This window comes from Eschrichtius robustus, chromosome 17 (assembly GCF_028021215.1).
Source record: "Eschrichtius robustus isolate mEscRob2 chromosome 17, mEscRob2.pri, whole genome shotgun sequence".
NCBI classification, from domain to species: domain Eukaryota; kingdom Metazoa; phylum Chordata; class Mammalia; order Artiodactyla; family Eschrichtiidae; genus Eschrichtius; species Eschrichtius robustus.
The window spans coordinates 67,891,529-67,911,422 of record NC_090840.1 but is presented as its reverse complement, the minus strand read 5'-3'; the positions used below and the strand labels follow the sequence as shown (position 1 = coordinate 67,911,422).

Below are 19,894 nucleotides of genomic sequence, written 5' to 3'. Positions count from 1 at the left end.
TTTCCTTTCCCATGTTAGGGAAGTTTTCAACTAGAATCTCTTCAAATATTTTCTCGGGTACTTTCTCTCTCTCTCTTCTCCTTCTGGGACCCCTGTAATACGAATGTTGGTGCGTTTAATGTTGTCCCAGTGGTCTCTTAGGCTGTCTTCATTTCTTTTCATTCGTTTTTCTCTATTCTGTTCTGCAGCAGTGAATTCCACCATTCTGTCTTCCAGGTCACTTATCCATTCTTCTGCCTCAGTTATTCTGCTATTGATTCTTTCTAGTGTATTTTTCATTTCAGTTATTGCATTGTTCATCTCTGTTTGTTTGTTCTGTAATTCTTCTAGGTCTTTGTTAAACATTTCTTGCATCTTCTCTATCTTTGCCTCCATTCTTTTTCCGAGGTCCTGGATCATCTTCACTATCATTATTCTGAATTCTTTTTCTGGAAGGTTGCCTATCTCCACTTCATTTAGTTGTTTTTCTGGGGTTTTATCTTGTTCCTTCATCTGGTACATAGTCCTCTGCCTTTTCATCTTGTCTTTCTGTGAATGTCCTTTCCCTTGCCTCTTGCATGTCTATTACACACACATACACACACGTACATGCACACTTTTTGCATTGCAATTCCTCTTATATCCATCCCTTCTACTCCACCACCCAGGTGCTACCCTAACCATCTCACACCAGGGCATTTGCAACTTTCTTCTAGCTGGCTTCTCAAACTAAAAACCCTCCCTTCCAGTTCATCCTCTACACAACCACTAGTCTCATCCTCCTCAGATACTACCAGCATACAACTTAGAAAGCGCAGTGACTGTTGATTGATGGCAGCTCTTCCTCTATTCAAAAATCACTCAGTGATTCTTAGACATCCATGTGACATAGTCAAAGTCCTCGAATTCAAAGTCTCGTTATTTATCCCCATCTTCCCCACCTCCTGCTCATCAAAATTACAACTTCTCATTCTCACAGACCTGGTCTAGTCAGTGTATAAAAACATTTGAAATGTGAGAAAGGTATTAAGCATATACCTTATAAATTAGGTATCAACAATAGGAATATTCTAATGCAATACTTAGTTCAAGTATCACCTATTTGACACTAAATTTTTATTGTAGTATAGCAACAAGTCATTGCATGGATTTCTCTTCTCTCTGTGTGGATGGTAAGACCTCTAATACTGGGGACCATAACTTATATTACTTCATGTTTCCAAAACCACCTAGCCCATTTTTTGCATAAAAGAGTCACTCGAACATTCAACTAAGTCCAATATTTAAATATTTATTATAAATCTAGGACTGCTGCCTACTTCCTTTGCAAGCATTCAACGCAAAGCAAAAACAAAAAATCAGCAAACAAAAATAAGTAACTATTTCACATTTTTAATATATTAAGAAACTGTTTGTAAATACTAGTAGTTTAAAACTCAAGCTGATTTTACCATGTTCCAAGCACTGTCCTCGGTGTATTAACTCATTTAACTCTTATAACAGCCCTATAAAATGAAGTCATTTAATCCTTATAAGATTCCTATGAGATAAACTTATTTATTCTTTATAACAACCCTATGAGATATTACTTCCATTTTACATATAAGGGAAGTGATGTACTAAGAAGACAAATAACTTGCCCCAGGTCACACAATAAGAAAATGGAAAAGATGGGACCTGAACCCAATCAGCTAAGCTCCAGAATCTGCACTCTCCCCAGTACACACTACTGCTGCCATGAAAGAGAACACTGCTCAACAAATTTGCTAGCCAGAATCTTTTATTTCAGTGAAGATAATATTTTTCCTAATTAAATAATAATTTAAAAAGCAAACATATATCTCCCAAACCTCACTGTAGTCATTCAGAATTAGATTTTTGTTTTGTTTTGTTTTGTTTGTTTTTTGTTTTTTTCAAGTGACTTATCATTTTACTTGAGTCATTTCTTATAATCTATTTTATCTTGAGTATTTTTGTTTCTGAACCAATGTATTCTTTGATATTTGCATTGCTAGCTATCATTTATTAAGTTGTCTTGTCTGAAATGCTTGAAACTTAGAAAAAGAAACTACAGGGATTTCCCTGGTGGTCCAGTGGTTAAGACTCCATGCTTCCACGGTAGGGGATGCAGGTTTGATCCCTGGTTGGGGAACTATGATCCTGCATGCCACGCTACGCAGCCAAAAAAACAAAAGAAGAAGAAGAAAAAAGAAAAAGAAACTACAATGCAAACCTGAGTGATAAGGTAAATGGACAGCATCAGCTGTGGGCACCTTCTGGTATATAGGGATGGATGTATTTAATTGGGCCTGAAATTCCTCAAACTCAGCCTCACAATGCTTGTTACTAAGTAGCTGCAGGACGTAGCTAGGTGGTCTCCAAGAAAGATCCATTTAGTGAATATATCTGAATGGCAAGAAATTATTTTTTATTCCAACTTCTCTGACATTTTTTCTTTGATTTTTGCAAAGTAAAACAAAAACAAACTAAAAATTCCTGAGTGAGTTACGGTTCATAACTCCACCAAAGTATGCTTTGAGGGAAAACACACATTCCCTGTACATGTAGGCAAGAAAAAGTGGCACATTTTCCTTTAATTTCAGGAACCCTTGAAATGTAAAGAAAAGAAAATACAGTAGCTACATTCATAGATTCACAGAATTTTAGTGCTGAAGGCAAGAAGAATGATCTCATGGTCCAAGCTCCAAATATTAGATGTCTGCTAACCAAAATCAAAACATCCCTCATTCAGCTCTAAATGTCTCCCACGTCTGACCCCCAATCTATAAGAATAATCTTCTCATACTCACCTGAACATCAGCCTAACTGAATGGCAATCATACCTTCATTCTTTCTTTTAACAAACACTTATTAAGTACCCTCTATGATACCGAGCTGGGGTCTAGGAATAAGAACATGAGTATGATCAAATTTCTGCCCTCAAGGAACTCTCCTTTTGTGGAGAGATGGACATCGATAGCTGAAATGAAGTCTGTCAGCCTGAGGACATGCGGGTGGCCTCACACAGGAAGTGCACAGTTTAAGAGAGAGAATAGCCAGGAGCTCACCACGTGGAGAAAGGAGGAGAAAGCAACCCAGACAAATGGAAGAGCATTCCCAAAAGGCAAAAAAAAAAAAAAAAGAAGAAGTGTGAAACAGGATGACATATATTGGGGGAGCTTTAAATAATTTGGGGTGACAACTCCAAGGGATGTTGTCATCCCTCCAAGAGAAAGGATGATGCCAGATCAAGTCAGAGGGTAAAGTAAGGGCCCATCGTCCAGGGCTACGTATACGTGGCTGAATATTTGGGCCCTATCTCCTGGTGACAGGGATCCAGTGAGGAGATTCAAGCCAGGAAATGACACAACAGAAAGATCTGTACTAGAAAGATCTTTTGGCAACTGGAGAATGAACAGACCAGAGCTAGAGCAGAGGCAAGGGGCTTCTGCTTAATTCAGTTTAATTTCAAACCCTCTTCATTCCACGAGAAGCAATTAGAGCTTCTCATGACAGTCTTGGTGAGAAATGAAGAGGGTCTGAAATTAAACTGTGGCAGTGGTGATGAAGCAAGAAAGAGAGGTGAAAAATATTAAAAGGTACAACAGACAGGGTTGCCCTGTGTTTGCTTTATGTTTTATTACAATCCCCATCTAAAGGATGCCATCTTCATGTCTTTGTAGGTGGAAATCACACCCATCTGTGAAAGATCCTATTAAAACACAGCCTCTTTCAGGAGCTGTTCCCCTCACGCCCTCAACTGAGGGCACGGGGTTATCTCCCTCTGTATGTCTGTCTCTGACTGTCTGTCTCCCTCAATGGAACTTTCCTTGTCTTTCCTTTAAGGCATTTCTTACTGTCTGACTTTTATTATATTTTCTTATATGAAACAAAAATCATCATTCTCTCTAGCTCTTCCATGAATGTGGAAAAATATCTTGGTCATCTTTTATACCCCTCATGGACCCTTGTCCCTCATGTCTCTTGTACATATTGTAGCTACTCGGTAAATGAATTAATTGGGAAATTGACATTCTGAGTAGCTAGATAAATTGCTTAAGTGACATGGCTCACACAGCTAGTTAAGGTCATGTGAGGGCCACGTCTAGAACCTAGGTTTCCTGACTTCTAATGCAGCGCTCTTTAAATGATGGAGCACTAGACCTTTCTACCTATATTGATTTCAAGCTAAATGCATGGTCCCTTCTTCCATGTGCTTCATCACTATCTGTTCTCCTGCAAGGGGAGACACCATATTTTAGCTTATGCTTAAGCCTCAGGTAGGAATTATGACCGCAACAGCATTAATGCCCATTCTGTCCTGGGAAGTCAGCAGCTAAAAGCAGGGTTCATGAAAGCAAGCATTTTCCTGGCACCGACTATAGGAAACACACTGCTATTTTCAGTGGGGCGGTACGTCTTTCTTGGTCTCTTTCCCTTACACCTTCCTAGACAGACATCCATGGGAAATCAATCAAGGCCTTTACACCATGACACTGAGCCTACTTTACTAGACACGCCAGTCTGGCAGCCAGCAGGCATATGGCTCCTCCCAGCCCAAAGCACAGGGAAAAGTCTGGGCTGGACGGTTCAGAGAACAACTGGCTTTTGAGAGAATACTCAGTGCTGTCTCTGATATAAATGCCACCATCATTGGTCCTTTTCTGTTGATATATAATAGAAGATAATATTATTAACAAGTGTTTTATTTCCAGGAAAAAAATGTATTGCTATTTTTCTATGCCCCATATTTAAAGTCTATTCTAGAGCTACAAAAGGCCAGATGGATAAGCAGGGTGGGGTCCTACTTACCTAATGTAATTCATGGCTCACTCTCTACTCCTCCCACAGCCCGCTGTTCTCTCCCAAGTACTCCCACAGCCTGTTCTTTCCTATCTCATTCCATCCCTCTGCAGTTAGGATCAACCCAGCTTGGGTTAAGGGAAACTGCACAAATACATTTGCTTATTGTCTAACCAAGTTAAACCAGTGTTTTGGTTTTTTGTTTCACCTTAAGGTGCCTCAAAGTCTTTGCTACCTAAAATTTGTCATGACTTTCTGAGAAACAGTTTTAGTATACACTGTCTCTGAGACTTCTTTCCCAGAACCCCTTGCTCTCTGAGCCCTGCTGAGATATTCTGGAACTCTTGTTCCCTGGAGCACATTTTGGGAAGTGGACTGAAGCCTGGTAGCAGAGATAATAGAAAAAGATGTGTGAGGATAAAGCAATCAAATTTTCTTCTGTGACCCATTAGCAATTTGATATGAAAAGAGGAGATCTAAAAGGGTTTTGCACCATGACAATGTAGCTATCTTCCATAAGTATATGGCTTTGTAAAATGACAATTAAGGAGAGCTTTATTTGGGTGCGCAAATGAGGATGCGTTTGCTAAAATCTGGAGGCATTTTTTATGTTCATGTCTTATGTGTGTTTGTGTACCTGCATATGTGTCATGTGAATCACAGCCTAGAATAGGGCCCTGAGGGCAAAATCATTTTATTGAAATGAGTTTCAAGAATAAAGAGTGACTATCTGAGTAGCTAGAGGGAGAGAGTTTCTTTCTGAATGAGAACCAATGTTTCTGTTATGCCTTGTTCAGTGTGGTAGGCAGAAAAAGGCCCCTGAAGTGTTCATGTCCTAATCCCCAGAACCTGTGAATATATTACTTTATGTGGCAAAAGGACTTTGAAGTGTGATTTAGTTAGGATCTTGAAGTAATGTAGGGAGATTATCTAGGATTATCTGGGTGGCCCAAATGTAATCACATACATCATTCAAAGCAAAGAAACTTTCTGGGCTATGTTCGGGGGAGATATGATTATGGAAAAATGGTCAGAGAAATGCGACACTGCTGACTTCAAAGTGGGCCACAAACCAAGGATGGTGGGAAGTCTTTAGAAGCTAGAGAAGGCAAGGAAATAGATTCTCCCCTAGAACTTCCAGAAAGGAAAAGCTGACACCTTGATTTTAAAACCCAGTGAGACTACATCAGGCTTCTGACCTACAGAACTGTAAGATAATAAATTTTTGTTGTTTTAAGGCCCTGAGATTGTGGTAATTGTTATAGCAGGGAATAGAAATCTACTTCATTAACCTCTCCTACCCTCACCCTTCAGATTTCACTGTTCCATGAATCCTTAGCACATCTGCAATGTATATACATTGACACTTCTCAATTGCTTTAGTTTATGGATACAGATTTGGTACCTCGCAGATAATATCAGAAGGCTGACTAATAATTATACCCAGAAGGAACAATTTGCAAGTCGCAGAAGATGCCAAGTGTGCCTTTGGAGGCTGTAATTCAACAACCTTATTTTACAGACGAGGAAACAGGCCCAGATAGGCTCATCTGTTTCTCCCCCATCCTACCCCTAACCCCTCCACTGATCACATTTAAGCACCAACCTAAGAGATTAGAAGCAGAAAAACGGGAGGTAATTAGTTCCATTCACTGGGCTTTCATTTACACCACTATTCGCGAATGTGTGTATGTTTTAATGGCAAATTCTGTCTTTCTCGTAGAATTTAGAAAAGAAAAATCTCTTCCCATTCTCACTAATCCTTGACTTTCTCCAGCCTTGTATTTCTCACCCAGGAGACAGGCCTAATTAACAGATAGTATTGTACCCAATCCCTGCAAAGATGGCATTGAGTTGACTTAGCCAAATACAGAATAACAAACAATGGAAATATATATAAGCAGAAGCTTAGCTGCAGATTATTCCCTGTTGGGACCATTTGTCTTTAGCCATGATATATGCACAGTCTGATCTTAATCTTTATCCTAGGAGATTCTCTGTTTTCCTTATGGATTCCCACAGAATCCAGTCCTGAAAAAAACATTTTGACCAAAAAAGATGTTGTAAATTTAAACACATAAATAAACCAGAGGGATAACTGGGCAACCATCCTGACTGGCTACAGCCACATACTCACAGGTGGCCCGAGGGCGCCTTGGGGTCCCATGCTTCCTGTGATTCCTGGGGCTCCAGGGGCTCCGGGAATGCCCTAATAGACAGGAATGTGCAGTAAAGGTGAGGACTCACTCATTGTCATCGAAAACAGCTAGCACTCAAGAAAGAGCAACAAACATGCACATTAACCTCACCTCCCCGCCCAACACCAAGTCTTCAGGATTCACTGCTCACTCCTGTTTCCAACTAACGTACCACAAAAGTAAGGAAGACGGTTTTGGAAAAGCCTCCACTCTGTCGGTTAGACGTAGTTCTTTCAAATTCAAGCCTTTTTTATATATAGTAGTGACATATACACACTACTATATAGAAAATAGATAATCAACAAGGACCTACTGTAGAGCACAGGGAATGCTACTCAATACTCTGTAATGGCCTATATGGGAAAATAATCTAAAGAAGAGGGGATATATCTATATGTATAACTGATTCACTTTGCTGTACACCTGAAACTAACACAGTATTGTAAATCAACGATACTCCAATAAAAATTTAAAAAGAAAAAAAAATTCAAGTCTTATCTGTGTCTAATAAAAACTAAATCAATGCAGGTGATCTTATGGCAAAGTGGCTCAGAGGTAGAATAATCAAGCCACATGGATACATTATTTTTTAAGAATGTGTTAGGAAGAGCTCTGTACCAAGGGACGAGTTGTTACACTATAGTAAAGATGGCCGCCAAGGTGAAAGGTTTGGCAGAAGAAAATCTCTCAAAAGAGATGAATTGCTTTAAAGCAGTAATACATCCCAGTAGTTCCTGGAAATACTTACAATTGGCCCTGGTGGTCCCGGAGGGCCAGAGGATCCATCCTTTCCAGGAAAGCCCTGGGGGAAGAAAAACATGGTGTGTCAACTATGCAGTTGCCTTACATGGCTTTCAGAAAAGGTACACTTAATCCCATTTAATATCTGGGGGGCAAGTCCTGTCATTTACTCTGGACTTCCAAGGATTCACTGCTTTTATACCCTTCATGGGAATTGTTCTTGGCAAAGACTTTTGTGTCTGTTGGCTCTATGAAATTGTCCGATGTAAGAATTTTAGGTGTAAGAGATACCACTTACAAACATAAACAGGAACTTGTTTCCAGAAAGTGTTTTTTATTAAACTAAGCATAACAAGTGAGAAGGGAGATCAATTCTGGTCATTAATGACCAGCCAAAAAGACGAATTAGTGTCTTTCAGGACCTAAGAGAGTTTGGGGCAGGGAATCCCTATCACAGGAATCTATATTACAAATTAGGAGTATTACAATATCTGCAACTCTGCAGCTCTTCAGGAGCTGCCTGGGAGCAAATCTGGGGGGATTTCCTGCTGTAATAATACAGTTCTGACTGCTGAGCAGGTTTACTGAATGTGTGTACATGTTTGCTTCCCATTCCATGATGGAAGAGTTTTAAGGCAGAAAGCAAACGATGTTCTTTGTAAAAATATCTTCCTCAATTATTGAATGTGTGTATGTGCATGTTATTTTTATGTGAATGTTAAAAAAAAAATAGAACAGCTGGAGTGACTTACTCTCAAAAGGTTGTAGTTCTTAATTGTGGGTGCTGGTCTTTCCAATGCAATTAAAAACATGAGAGAGGATATTCAATCTGAATTTTATAATAAGTTTATAAAATTTTGTTCAGACATTACTTTCTACTACATGGAGAAATGGACTTTTCATCTTGGGATTTGTCCCCTACTAGAATAACACATTCTCATCTCAAGTCAACTCAAACCAACATCTCCTGGCTTCCTTGCTGCCTCTCCCAATTCCTTTTCTGAAATGTGTGCCACTTTTCCAGTGAACTGTCTTTTCCATTTATCTGGCTCATGAAAATCCTTCTCCTTAGGGGTCCCCATCCACATTCACATTATGTCTCCTTATGTCAAGGTATCAAATAAAAGAGAGTCAGGATGAGGCTGGATGAAAGGAAATGGTGTGAGTTGGGAGAAAAGGTACGAAATGAAAGGTGGCATGAAGAGGGGGTAGGATAGGTGTGTAGGAAAAGCAGTGGTCAGCAAGCCCCTTTCATCATGCTCTCAAGCTCGAATACTAGCAGGTCTTAAAACCAGCTAAGGCAGAGGATTCTACAACCCACCAATCTTGATGGCTTTCCTTTTCTGCCTGGGCACATTATGAGGAACATAATGCTGGAACATTACTGTTCCAGCAATTCTGTTAGAGCCATGGGGCTGAGTTCTGGACCGTGGAAAGGGGCCAATTCCAGTTCTGGTTCATAAAAATTTCCTATGGGTAATCCTCCACTTTCTTTTCCCCTTCTTTAACAACTTTAGGGCCCACATGTTGAAGATCAAAGTGTCCCAAGACGGAAGGACCTTGAGTCCCTAAGTGACTGCATGGATCAGAGACTATCTCCACCCCACGGCCCCACTCCTCTACCTATTCTGTCGACAGCACTGGCTGTGACCAAACAATAGACTTTATTTTATTTCATTTAATTTATTTTTTTTAATTGCTTGAAACCACTGAGATTTTAGGGTCTTTGTTATAACAGTTATCCTATACTAATATAAAAGCTAGTGGTTTTTTTTCTCTACTATTTCTATTCATTCACTTTAGTTATTCATTCAAAAATATTATTAAGTCAGAAAGCTTCAGTGATAGGCCCTGATACAGATTAAATTACACACACACACACACACACACACACACACACACACACACACATACATACACACACACATCCTTCTTTGGATCTGCTAGCTAAACAACAAAAATTAATACTGACATAGGTTGAAAGAAATTATTTTACATGGAGTTTAAATATAGCATATCCAGGAAGAGGGTGTAAAAAAATCAGAATATGTAAAAGAAAAACAGAACCTTAGAACTCCTCCAGCCCAACTCCCTCATATGATCAGTGAGAAAACTTAGGAGACCTTACCATTAAAAAAATTTTTTTTAAATCTACTATTATTTTCTAGATGAAGTTCACATAAGAAAAAAAGGGCCTCTGAGCACATAGTCAATAATTTAAGAAGACATTTTTCAAAGGACATCATTTGCTTCCTGCCTTAAAACTTCCAGCACTGGAGGGGAAGCAAACACACACTCGTGTGTAAGGCCACACATGACACACAGCCAACACCATGGCCCAGCAGTCAAAAGTGTAGCATTGCTGCAGGAAGCCCTCCCTGACTCTTTTCCAGGCTGTGTCCAGAGAGAAAAAAAAATCTCAAAAACAAGCAAGGGCAATTTTATTCATAGAGGGAGGCAAGCCATGTCATATTTTCTGAAAAGAAAACTGCATTATTCCAAGGAAGACCTGCAGGAAATAATACATTGACCCCCCTCTCCCAATCATGTTTACAAAGCAATGATCTGAAGGAGTTTACAAAGCAATGATCTGTCAGTGCTCTCCTTCATCGTGGCTCTGGAAGGATGCTCTTGAGAACAGTTTTGAATTCACTTGATTTACAGACACCACATGCGTATCATCTGGAAGGGAAGAGGATGAAATGTCGTTCTTATATAGGAGCTAAATTTGGCCAAGAGGCTATTGCTTCTGTGTGTTCAAATCAAAAGAAGAGACTACATGTTTGTTCACTCTGTGTTCTTCTACCAAAAGCACATCCTCAGAAGCTGAGATTTCTTTTTTTTTGAGGGCAGAAATCATGTCTTATTCACCGTTCCATTCCTAATACCTCCCTAGCACATGGTTGGCACAAAATAGGTACTAATAAAAAGTTAAATTTGAATAAAATTGAGGCACCTGGAAGAAGTGCTCTGGTTATCATGTTGAATAAATATGAATTGCAAGTATAATTAGTCCGGAAAAGCATAGTGTGGGCTGAGGGGGTAGGGGGATGCCAATCTTATCCGTCTTTGCTCTTGAACCCTCCACAAGCCTGGAGGAAAGGGATCGGGAGTTATCTAGCTCAGAAGCTGAAATTTCATTTCAGTGACTATCTGAGGGGTGGTTTCCTAGAAGCAGACTGGGTTGTTGTGCCTCTGATTTATAGAGGGAGTGTTTTTGCGAGAAAGCTTTTAGGTATGAAGGAGGCAGGAGAGGGCAGGCAAAGAGGTTAGGTTAGAATTGGATTTAGCTAAGACTGGCTTCAGTCTGACCCCATGGGGAGCTCTGGAGTGTGAGTTACACCTCAGAGTTGACCTACCGCAAGGTTTTATATACCCACATCAGTTAGTCATTGACTGGAGCCAAGGTGGCAGTTCCAAGGGTAGTTCTCTGTAGAAGAGGTAACTGTGAGTTGCTAGCAGTCAAACCCACAGCAGCCGGGGGATGGAGTACACCTGCCAGGTAAAGGGGCTCTGACCGGGGCACCAGTAACATCCATTCCAGTGCATTTTACTCTAGCTCTTTCGTTCATGGAATGTCAGGAACGACTGCACATTTTTACATATAATAGTTCAAGAATAAAGGCGTTCTTAAGGGTACTGTGAGTTTCCTGTTTCCCTCATTCCAAGTTAAAATTTACTTGCAAGTCGCATAGCATAGGGAGATCAGCTTGGTGCTTTGTGACCACCTAGAGGGGTGGGATGGGGAGGGTGGGAGGGAGGGAGATGCAAGAGGGAAGAGATATGGGAACATATGTATATGTATAACTGATTCACTTTGTTATAAAGCAGAAACTAACACACCATCGTAAAGCAATTATACTTCAATAAAGATGTTTAAAAAAAAAATTTACTTGCTATACCTGCTTATAATTAAAAGGATGTTAGGCTCAATATTATTTTAGAAACATAATCAAAGCCCCTTTTTCCCCCAAATCTCTTCCTAACCCTAAAAAAGTTCACAATTTCATCACATAGTTTTATCTTATAACTTTTGAATCACGCTTGAAATTTATCTTTGAAAGATTTTTTTTTACTCGTAAGCCTCACATCTGTCACATTACTGAAACATATTTGCAGAACTAGTATGTGCTGGGCATTTTGCTAGGTTTTGGGTAGACAATGATGAACAAGACAGTTTCTTTTCAAGGAGGTGACGGTTTTGAGAAAAGTCAACAATTGAAAGTAAATGACAATGAGCTACGACACGGACTAGGAGATTCCATGGGAACGTGCAGGAAGGGCACCTAATCCAGGCGTGGGGTTTCACAGGAGAAGTGGATTTTAAGTCAAGGGATCCGGGATGGTTGGGACACTGCATCACTCTCCCTGCTCAGGGACCACTGCAGCATCCACAGTACAGCCCATCCTCACATGCCAGTCAGCTCTTTAGGCAGGGTTCTGGTCCCTTTCCTCACCTCTTCTCTCAGGGTGAGGAGCAAAGGCAGCAGCTTTTTATATCAAAGCAATCAACTTGGTGAAAAGAAAAACCGTGTAAAATGTCTGCATTGTACATGGCAAAATAATCGGCAAATTCTAGCTTTGTGATTCAGCTTCACTTTAATCAAAGCCCGCTGAATGGTTTTCAGCCCTTAACAGCTAGAAATGGGTTTGCACTTCCCCAGACATTTCTAGATCTATAAATTATCCATTTCATATCAGGAAGCCAATCTCAGTACATGTGTGTTTGCGGATTAAGCGCCCTCATAAAAAAACAGAAAACTTTAATTAAGCAATGAAGAATGAATATTAGGGGATAGAATATTAAACAATAAGCATAATGTGAGAATTCACTTAAACCGACACGTTTATTTTTTAAAGCGCATAAAATCAGCCACTTACAAACAGGGGTGTTTTATAACACGAGTAGCTCCAATCATTTTTCCTTTTTGAGATTCCCACCTCAAAATATTAATATGCACCAACAACCCACATTAAAAATAATTTTTGCTATAAAAACTTGAAAGGCTTTTTATAATTTTTTTTGAAAACATTTGGCTCTGAGCAACTTATTAAGTTATGGTTGGCTATGATTTATCAGCAAAAGGAAATCTATCCAAAATGTGTTTTCAAAAATCACTGATGTTTGAATAAATACTAAATTTAACCATGGTTGAAGTTAGCAAAGTGTAATGTTTTACAGACATTTAACTAATTTATTAATTTTCATTTTTTCAGTTTTCTTTTCCATATACTAGAGCAAACACATATGCTTTTTTCAGGTGGCAAGCACTTTTTGTAGGCTCTTAAAAAGTTTGTAGTTTCAAGGTACTGTGTCTATGGCATCTAAAGGATGAAACAGATGTGCCCACAAAGTGTGTTGTAACTAAAGTCAGAAGCTAGAATATTTATGCTTATGTAGCTAACAGAAACAGCACTCAGAGCCAGTGACTCAGTTATGATATTCACCATCCACGCCTTCTTTGAAGCCTGCAAGGGTGGACCACGGACACGAACCATAATTGGCAGTAACACAGCCAATTGTTAAGGTCCTTTGACGGACACCACACTCTCAGGTAGAGTGGGGTCTGTAAGCAGCTGGCATCTGATGAGTTTGTTGAAACGGAACAAATTCAAGCAATGAGGACTAAAGACACACTTGAAGAAACTCCATCTGCACAATTTCAACCCTGAGAGCAACGGCAAGAGACCAGCGTGGCAGTCAGCCATAGGAAATAAGGCTTTACTTGCAACTAAGGATTAAGACCAACCACCAGATTAAGAGGCCAAGGGGTAAAAAGCCACAGACTCTGTAAACACTGGCCCAGGTTAGAGATCCAAGATCAATCCTGAGTGTGATACTATGTTGAGTCACACTGGGGAATTTTCAGTTTCTCACACACACACACACACACAGCATGTATGTGTGTATATATATGTTTATATAAACATATACATATATTTTATATATGTACACAATACACTATTTTTTAAATGTACAAATATATATATTACATACATAAGTTAAATGTATATATAGAAATATAAACATGTGTATAGTTTTAGTAACCTGCAATGGTGACCTCAGTGAATTACAACGACAGCAATATTCTACCCAAGAAACTACTTTGACATACAAAGGGCTTAACATAATATACTATTCAGTGATTCTAAAACCTAGCTGATTATTAGAATCATTAAGCTTTTTTAAAACTATACATGCCTAAGTCATACCCAAGACCTTTTGTATCTGAATCTCTGAGGCCGAAGCTCAGGAATCTGCATATTTAAAAAACAAAACAAAACACAAAACAACAATTTGGTCGTTTAAGTTGTGGAACTGCTGGTTTACAAATATAAAAATGCCTCGCCTGACCCCAAGGGACAGCGTTAGAACCAGAGCGCAAGACAGATAGCATTTGTACCCTACGCCCCAACAGAAGCATCTTTAAAGCCAGTAATAACATGATACTAATTCTCTAAGTAACAGTTCTCTCCTCGGATGGGCCACTATCCAAGTAAAAGTGAAAAGTAATCACAGAAAAATATTCTTATGTGTGAACAATCAATTACTACATCAAGAAAGTAACCCAAACTGGGTTCCTTCTGCCCAAAAAAATGCTGGGTGAGATATCTTCAGTGACGGAGTCCTTCTTATTCATATTTTTACTGGAAGAGTTGCCCATATTAACAAAATCCCACTTTACCCTTTAACATAATTTTGTGGAAGGAAAGAGTGCAGTGTTGGAGGCTGAGAGTGGATTATAATTCTGGCTGCAATGCTTGCTTGCTGTGTGGCATTGTTTGAGTTACTTCAACTTTCTGAGCTTCAGATTCTTTGTCTATATAATGGGGTAGCAGTGCCTAGCATTCGTGATTATTCTGAGGATTGGAGAACATAACATTTGTAAAGCACTGCACTTAGTCAAGAATCAATGACAGTGGCCGCTGCTCTTTTTATTAAAATAATCTGCCAAGTCCCTATTGCATATACTGCCATCACTGTGGTTGATTGGGAGAATGTTTTCCTGGGATTTTATAAAAACCCGTTTAGATCCATGAAAAGGAAAAGCGTATCATTCTCTCCACTAGCTTTGTGATGATTTTTACATTTCTTCTTCTGGAGGAAGGAAGATATTCAAGGGGATAATTATCATGAATATTAGTATTTAAGAAAACAGTCCTTAGATGAATCTCTCATCACAGCTTGACATTTATGATAGGAATTAAATCCAGATCGTTGACTCAAGTTCAATTTTTCAAGTATATTTTAAGTCCAACTTGCTTTGATGAAGTGGGACATTCATCACAAGTATGGCCTTTGTTTACATCAAACCCACATAAAAAGGAAGCACGTTCCAAGCGTCCTTTCAATGTGGACTCCAAGAAGATTAAACAACAAGCCACTTGCTTTTTCTTTAGACTTTTTTCATAGTTCATTAAAATCTTCTAAGGTCCCTTAATAATGTTAAGGACAGGCATTATAAAATACTGCACTGTCCTGACTCATTAGGTCTACATTGAAAATAGTGAATACTTGTATCAGCTAAAGTTGAAATTTTATATAGAAATACTTTATATGAATTAATTCCCACAATAGCTCTATGGAGTCGAATATTATTTTTTCCACTTCACAGATGAGGAAAGTGAGGCTTGGACTTTTTAAGTAACTGGCTCAGTGTCATATGGCTAGCGTTCAAACTGAGGTCTGGCTAACTGTCCAAGTCTCTGATATTTACCACTGGACCATCCTGCTTCTCGTAACCACACAAGTTCAGCAGAATTCATATGTAGAACTTTTTTAACAGTATTTCACCTTTTATAGATGAAAAAGGAAGGCTGTGGTTATGGCATGAAGACAGGAGAGGCAGGGAGCAGTAACTTGGAGGGAAGGAAGCATTCCAATTTCAGTTTACTTGGAATTTTAAAACTAACACCCTTGGTACAAAGGAGGAATTACTACCTTCCAGGTGCCATAACATATATATCTCCTGGTCATTTTTATTTCTTGTCGCTCTGACTTTTTATAAAATGATAGTAAGAATTGGAAAATAAAAATAATTTTAAAAGTTTCTATTTGGAATGCTTGACAGAAAGCTGGTGGTCTTGGATATGAGTGAGCCTCAGAACTAGAAAAGAGGTAGTTTTTCCTTTCTTTTTCAGTTCTTTATTTCACTGCTTATACTTATCACCCATGTCTTGCCTGTTTTTCCTGGTTTCTCTAAGGACCACCTGGGTGTCTAGGGTGGGGGATGAGAGATCCACCCTACCTCAGAGGAACCCAAAGATCACAGGGTGGACCCTGGGGTCAGAGACACCAAGAAAAGAAGAGGAAGGAGGCAAAAAGGGAGATGGCAAGACTGACAGTGGAAAAGAAAGATAAGACAAAGATGTTGTTGGCTGGAATGACTCAGAATGAAAACTGATGCCTGAATACATTCAGCTGTTAAATCTGCACTTGCCCTGTTGCTTTATATGGTGTGGTCCTGCATTGTGCTCTACTGGCTTCCCAGCAAGAGGCTGAGACTGGTTCAGTGAAGAAGTCCAACTTTTGCTGGACTTGCTTATGGCCTGAGGCCCAGGATTGCCTCTACAAGTCAAAGATTCCCCTTGGGAAAAGCCAGAAGAAGCTAGAAACATTAGAAAACATGTTTCCTGTTTAAAGAGGAGATGCTTAATCTTTCTTTTAGTCTCTGCTAAACTCTCCTTCCTTGTAGACTAAATGAATAAGTGACATTGGCACTGGCTCTGGGTAAGGGATGCTAACCTTTCCCTAAGCTAATAGTCAAGGTGATGGTTCTAGCTTTGGGCTATGAATTCTAAACAGTCTATAAGAAAAGACAAAGATTAAAAAGAAAGAATGACCAGTAAGAAATAGCCCCTCACGCCTACAGCACACCTCACTCACCTACTCTCTGCAACTCTCCAAGGAGCTAGAAGCACTGATTGGACACCACCATGCATATTTATCCCAGCTTCCTCCTTCTTTGCCTTGAGTGGTCTTTACTCACTCAAGATCAGAGGAAATGAGGCACAGTAATGGGAAGTGATTTCAGGGCTTGGAGTAAAGAAAAGACAAAATAACCTAGTCTTCCTGATTCCCCAGACGGTTTTCTGGAATTAGTTTCTCAGGCATTTCAGCAGTAAGTTTCATCATCCAGTGTGTTTGCTCTCAGTCTGTTCTATGCCATGGTTGTTACTGTCATTATTATTACTTATTATTTATTATGATTATTACTACTACTATCATTATTTCCTTTCTGAATGCAACTTTGCCTTTTAGGATAGCCTAAGGCAGAGCAGGAATAATCTTAAGTGTTTGTCCTTAGCTCTCTTTCAGCAACACCCCTCTCCCACAGCCTAACCAGAAAGAAGGAGCTCCATGTCTGAGATCTGTTCCTACCACTATGAAAGTTGGTCCTGGACCTCCAACTGTACAATCCTGCTAAGTAACTATCTAATTGTTTTAGACCCTTTACTTTCATTAAGACCCCAGATACTTGACTAAACAGATCAGAGCCTCCTAAATAACTCTGTTTTCACCCATCTTTCCTCCCAGCTTGACTGTCTCCGATGAAGACCCATTGGTTTTCCTGGCCCCAGGGAAGAGTCATGGTCTTGATTCCACTTCCTCCTTCTATTTCTTCCCAGTAGATGATGTACAAATTGCCTCCTTTAGTTATTGAAAGTCTCTCCTGTTCTGGATCTTTTCCTTCTGGAGGTAGTAATGAACAACTCTCTCTAGGCTGAGCATAGAACATGGCACATAGTATGTACTCAATTAAGATATGTGCTCAACTAATATCTTATTAAGTAAGACGTTAAGATATTGAAAAAATATTGGGTTGGCCAAAAAGTTCGTTCCCGAACAAAATTTTGGCCAACCCAATATATAAGTGGTCCCTTCCTCAAGCAGGGCAGTCCCTTCCTCACGCTACACAATTCTAGGAGGAACCACTATATTTTATTCTGTGTTAATGGCACTCCCTCAAGTTGTACTCTGGAATAGTATTGCCCTCAAATATCTTTTCTAAAGCAATTGTCACAGGATTTGCACAATCTTTTTTTAACATGGCCCTATAAAGAAAAAGTACTCTCTGGAAACCAGTTTTAAAAAGCAATTCCATTCCCATCCAAGAATTTTTCAAAATAGGAATTAGAGACACTTGAAAGTTTTACCTCCAGATTGAGCGAGAGAGGGAAATAAAATCCATGTACAGATATATTAACGCTTTATTACACTCTAAGACTTTTTATCCTATAGAATAAAACATGTTTGGAAGAATGGCAAAATATTTATAAAAAGTCTGTGTTGGTATATTGGTTTTAAAAGAATTCCAAACCCAAATGATCTAGACACTAATCCAATATGTTTGATTTGGGAGTTCTTTGCCAAGACTAGCCTCTACACATGGATAAATCAAGTAAATTCACTGAACCAAATCTTTAGAATTGCTGTTTTCAGAGCTTCAGGAATCATGAAGGAATCTAGGTGTGTAACCACACAGGATTTTAGCCTAAGCCCTTTGCCAAAACACATAAATACTTTTAGACACTCCTTCCACATGTACAAGAAACCTACATAAATCTAACTTTTAGAGAATGCCTCTTTTACATACCTTCACCTGGACATGCTTTACAGACTAATTCCATTTGATAGATAGAGACTAAACTGAGATTTTAAGCAAACGAAAGTTTGATGTGAAACCAAAAAAAAAAAAACCCAACATGGAAGGAATTTAAATTCACACACCTACACTCCTATAGAAAAAATGATTTCCTTATTCTTGAGCAGTATAGCTAAAGGCAGCCTTGTTTGAGTAGAGAAGTGTGTCTTCCAGCCAATCGTTTGCTAACCTAGTGGGTTAGTTGTCCCCGGAAATACCAGGGAATGTCACCAAATGTGTGTCCTTTACTGGACTGGATCTAAGTGGTGGCCACTATATATAATTCAGTCTTGAGAGAAACTGTGCCGCTGTCCACATGTCTACATCGGTGTCCTTTTAAGGAAGACCAGCCTCTCTCCCTTGCTGAACATGTAATGACTTCCTATTGCCTTCCTGTTAAAGCTCAAAATCCTTGGTCTGAAAAAAGAATAGATGGTGGGGCTTCCCTGGTGGCGCAGTGGTTGAGAATCTGCCTGCTAATGCAGAGGACACGGGTTCGAGCCCTGGTCTGGGAAGATCCCACATGCCGCGGAGCAACTAGGCCCGTGAGCCACAATTACTGAGCATGCGCGTCTGGAGCCTGTGCTCCGCAACAAGAGAGGCCGCGATAATGAGAGGTCCGCGCACCGCGATGAAGAGTGGCCCCCAATTGCCGCAACTAGAGAAAGCCCTCGCACAGAAATGAAGACCCAACACAGCCATAAATAATAAATAAATAAATAAATAAAAATTAAAAAAAAAAAAAAGAATAGATGGTGTAAGTGAGTTTGTTTTTACCACTTCAGTTTCATCTCTTGACAATCTCTCCACACCTGTGTGTACACATGTGTACACTGATGCACGTATACACACACACACACACACACACACACTGCAGTCTAATCTCCAGCCATACGGAACTAGGTTCAGAAATGGAAATATCCCACCTTCTCTTCAACTCCACTCCTTTATATGCCATATATGCTGTTCTCTCTACTTGCAATAGCTTTCCTTTCCTCATGTATCTGGCTAATTTCTATCTCTCAGTTGAAATCCAGTCTGTATTGTGCCCCCTCTGGAAAGCTTTCCCTCACCCTCCAAGTCTGGCTTAGTTATCTATTCTTTGTGCTCCCACAGGGCTCTGTCAATACTCCCATTATAGCATATGTTTCTTATTTGGTTCTATTTCCCCCCAAAAGCTATAAACTCTTTGAGGACAAGAACCTCAAACCTGGCTCAGTGAAGACATGTTGACTAAACAAACTCTAGTTGTTAACTCAGCCCTCAACCATCCTTATACTTTCTTTTATTGCTGTTCACTTGAACAGGTTCCAGGAATTGATAATTGATGCATATTAAATAAATGGAGAATGATACAGATAGTCATAATAATTAAATTCCAATTCATATGATTCTTGATTTCCTTTAGGTTTTCTCCTTGAGAATTTGAAACAACTGGAAAATCTGTTAGACCAATGCACACTATTCAGTGCAAACTATATTCAGGTTATGGGAACATTCAGAAAGAGGTGTGGTTAATTTGGGAAG

The 19,894-nt window shown here is 39.4% G+C and overlaps 1 protein-coding gene across 5 annotated transcripts in view; it reads right to left on the bottom strand.

Annotated features, from left to right (window-relative positions):
• Positions 1 to 19,894, bottom strand: part of COL14A1 (collagen type XIV alpha 1 chain) — a 242,711-nt gene that overhangs the window by 35,134 nt on the left and 187,683 nt on the right. For all 5 annotated transcript variants that reach the window (XM_068525322.1, XM_068525320.1, XM_068525323.1 and 2 more), the window contains exons 41-42: positions 7,729 to 7,782; positions 6,920 to 6,991 (exon numbers count right to left, since the gene is read on the bottom strand). In XM_068525322.1, the coding sequence (XP_068381423.1) occupies positions 6,920 to 6,991; positions 7,729 to 7,782 (126 nt within the window). The remainder of the gene's footprint in view (positions 1 to 6,919; positions 6,992 to 7,728; positions 7,783 to 19,894) is intronic.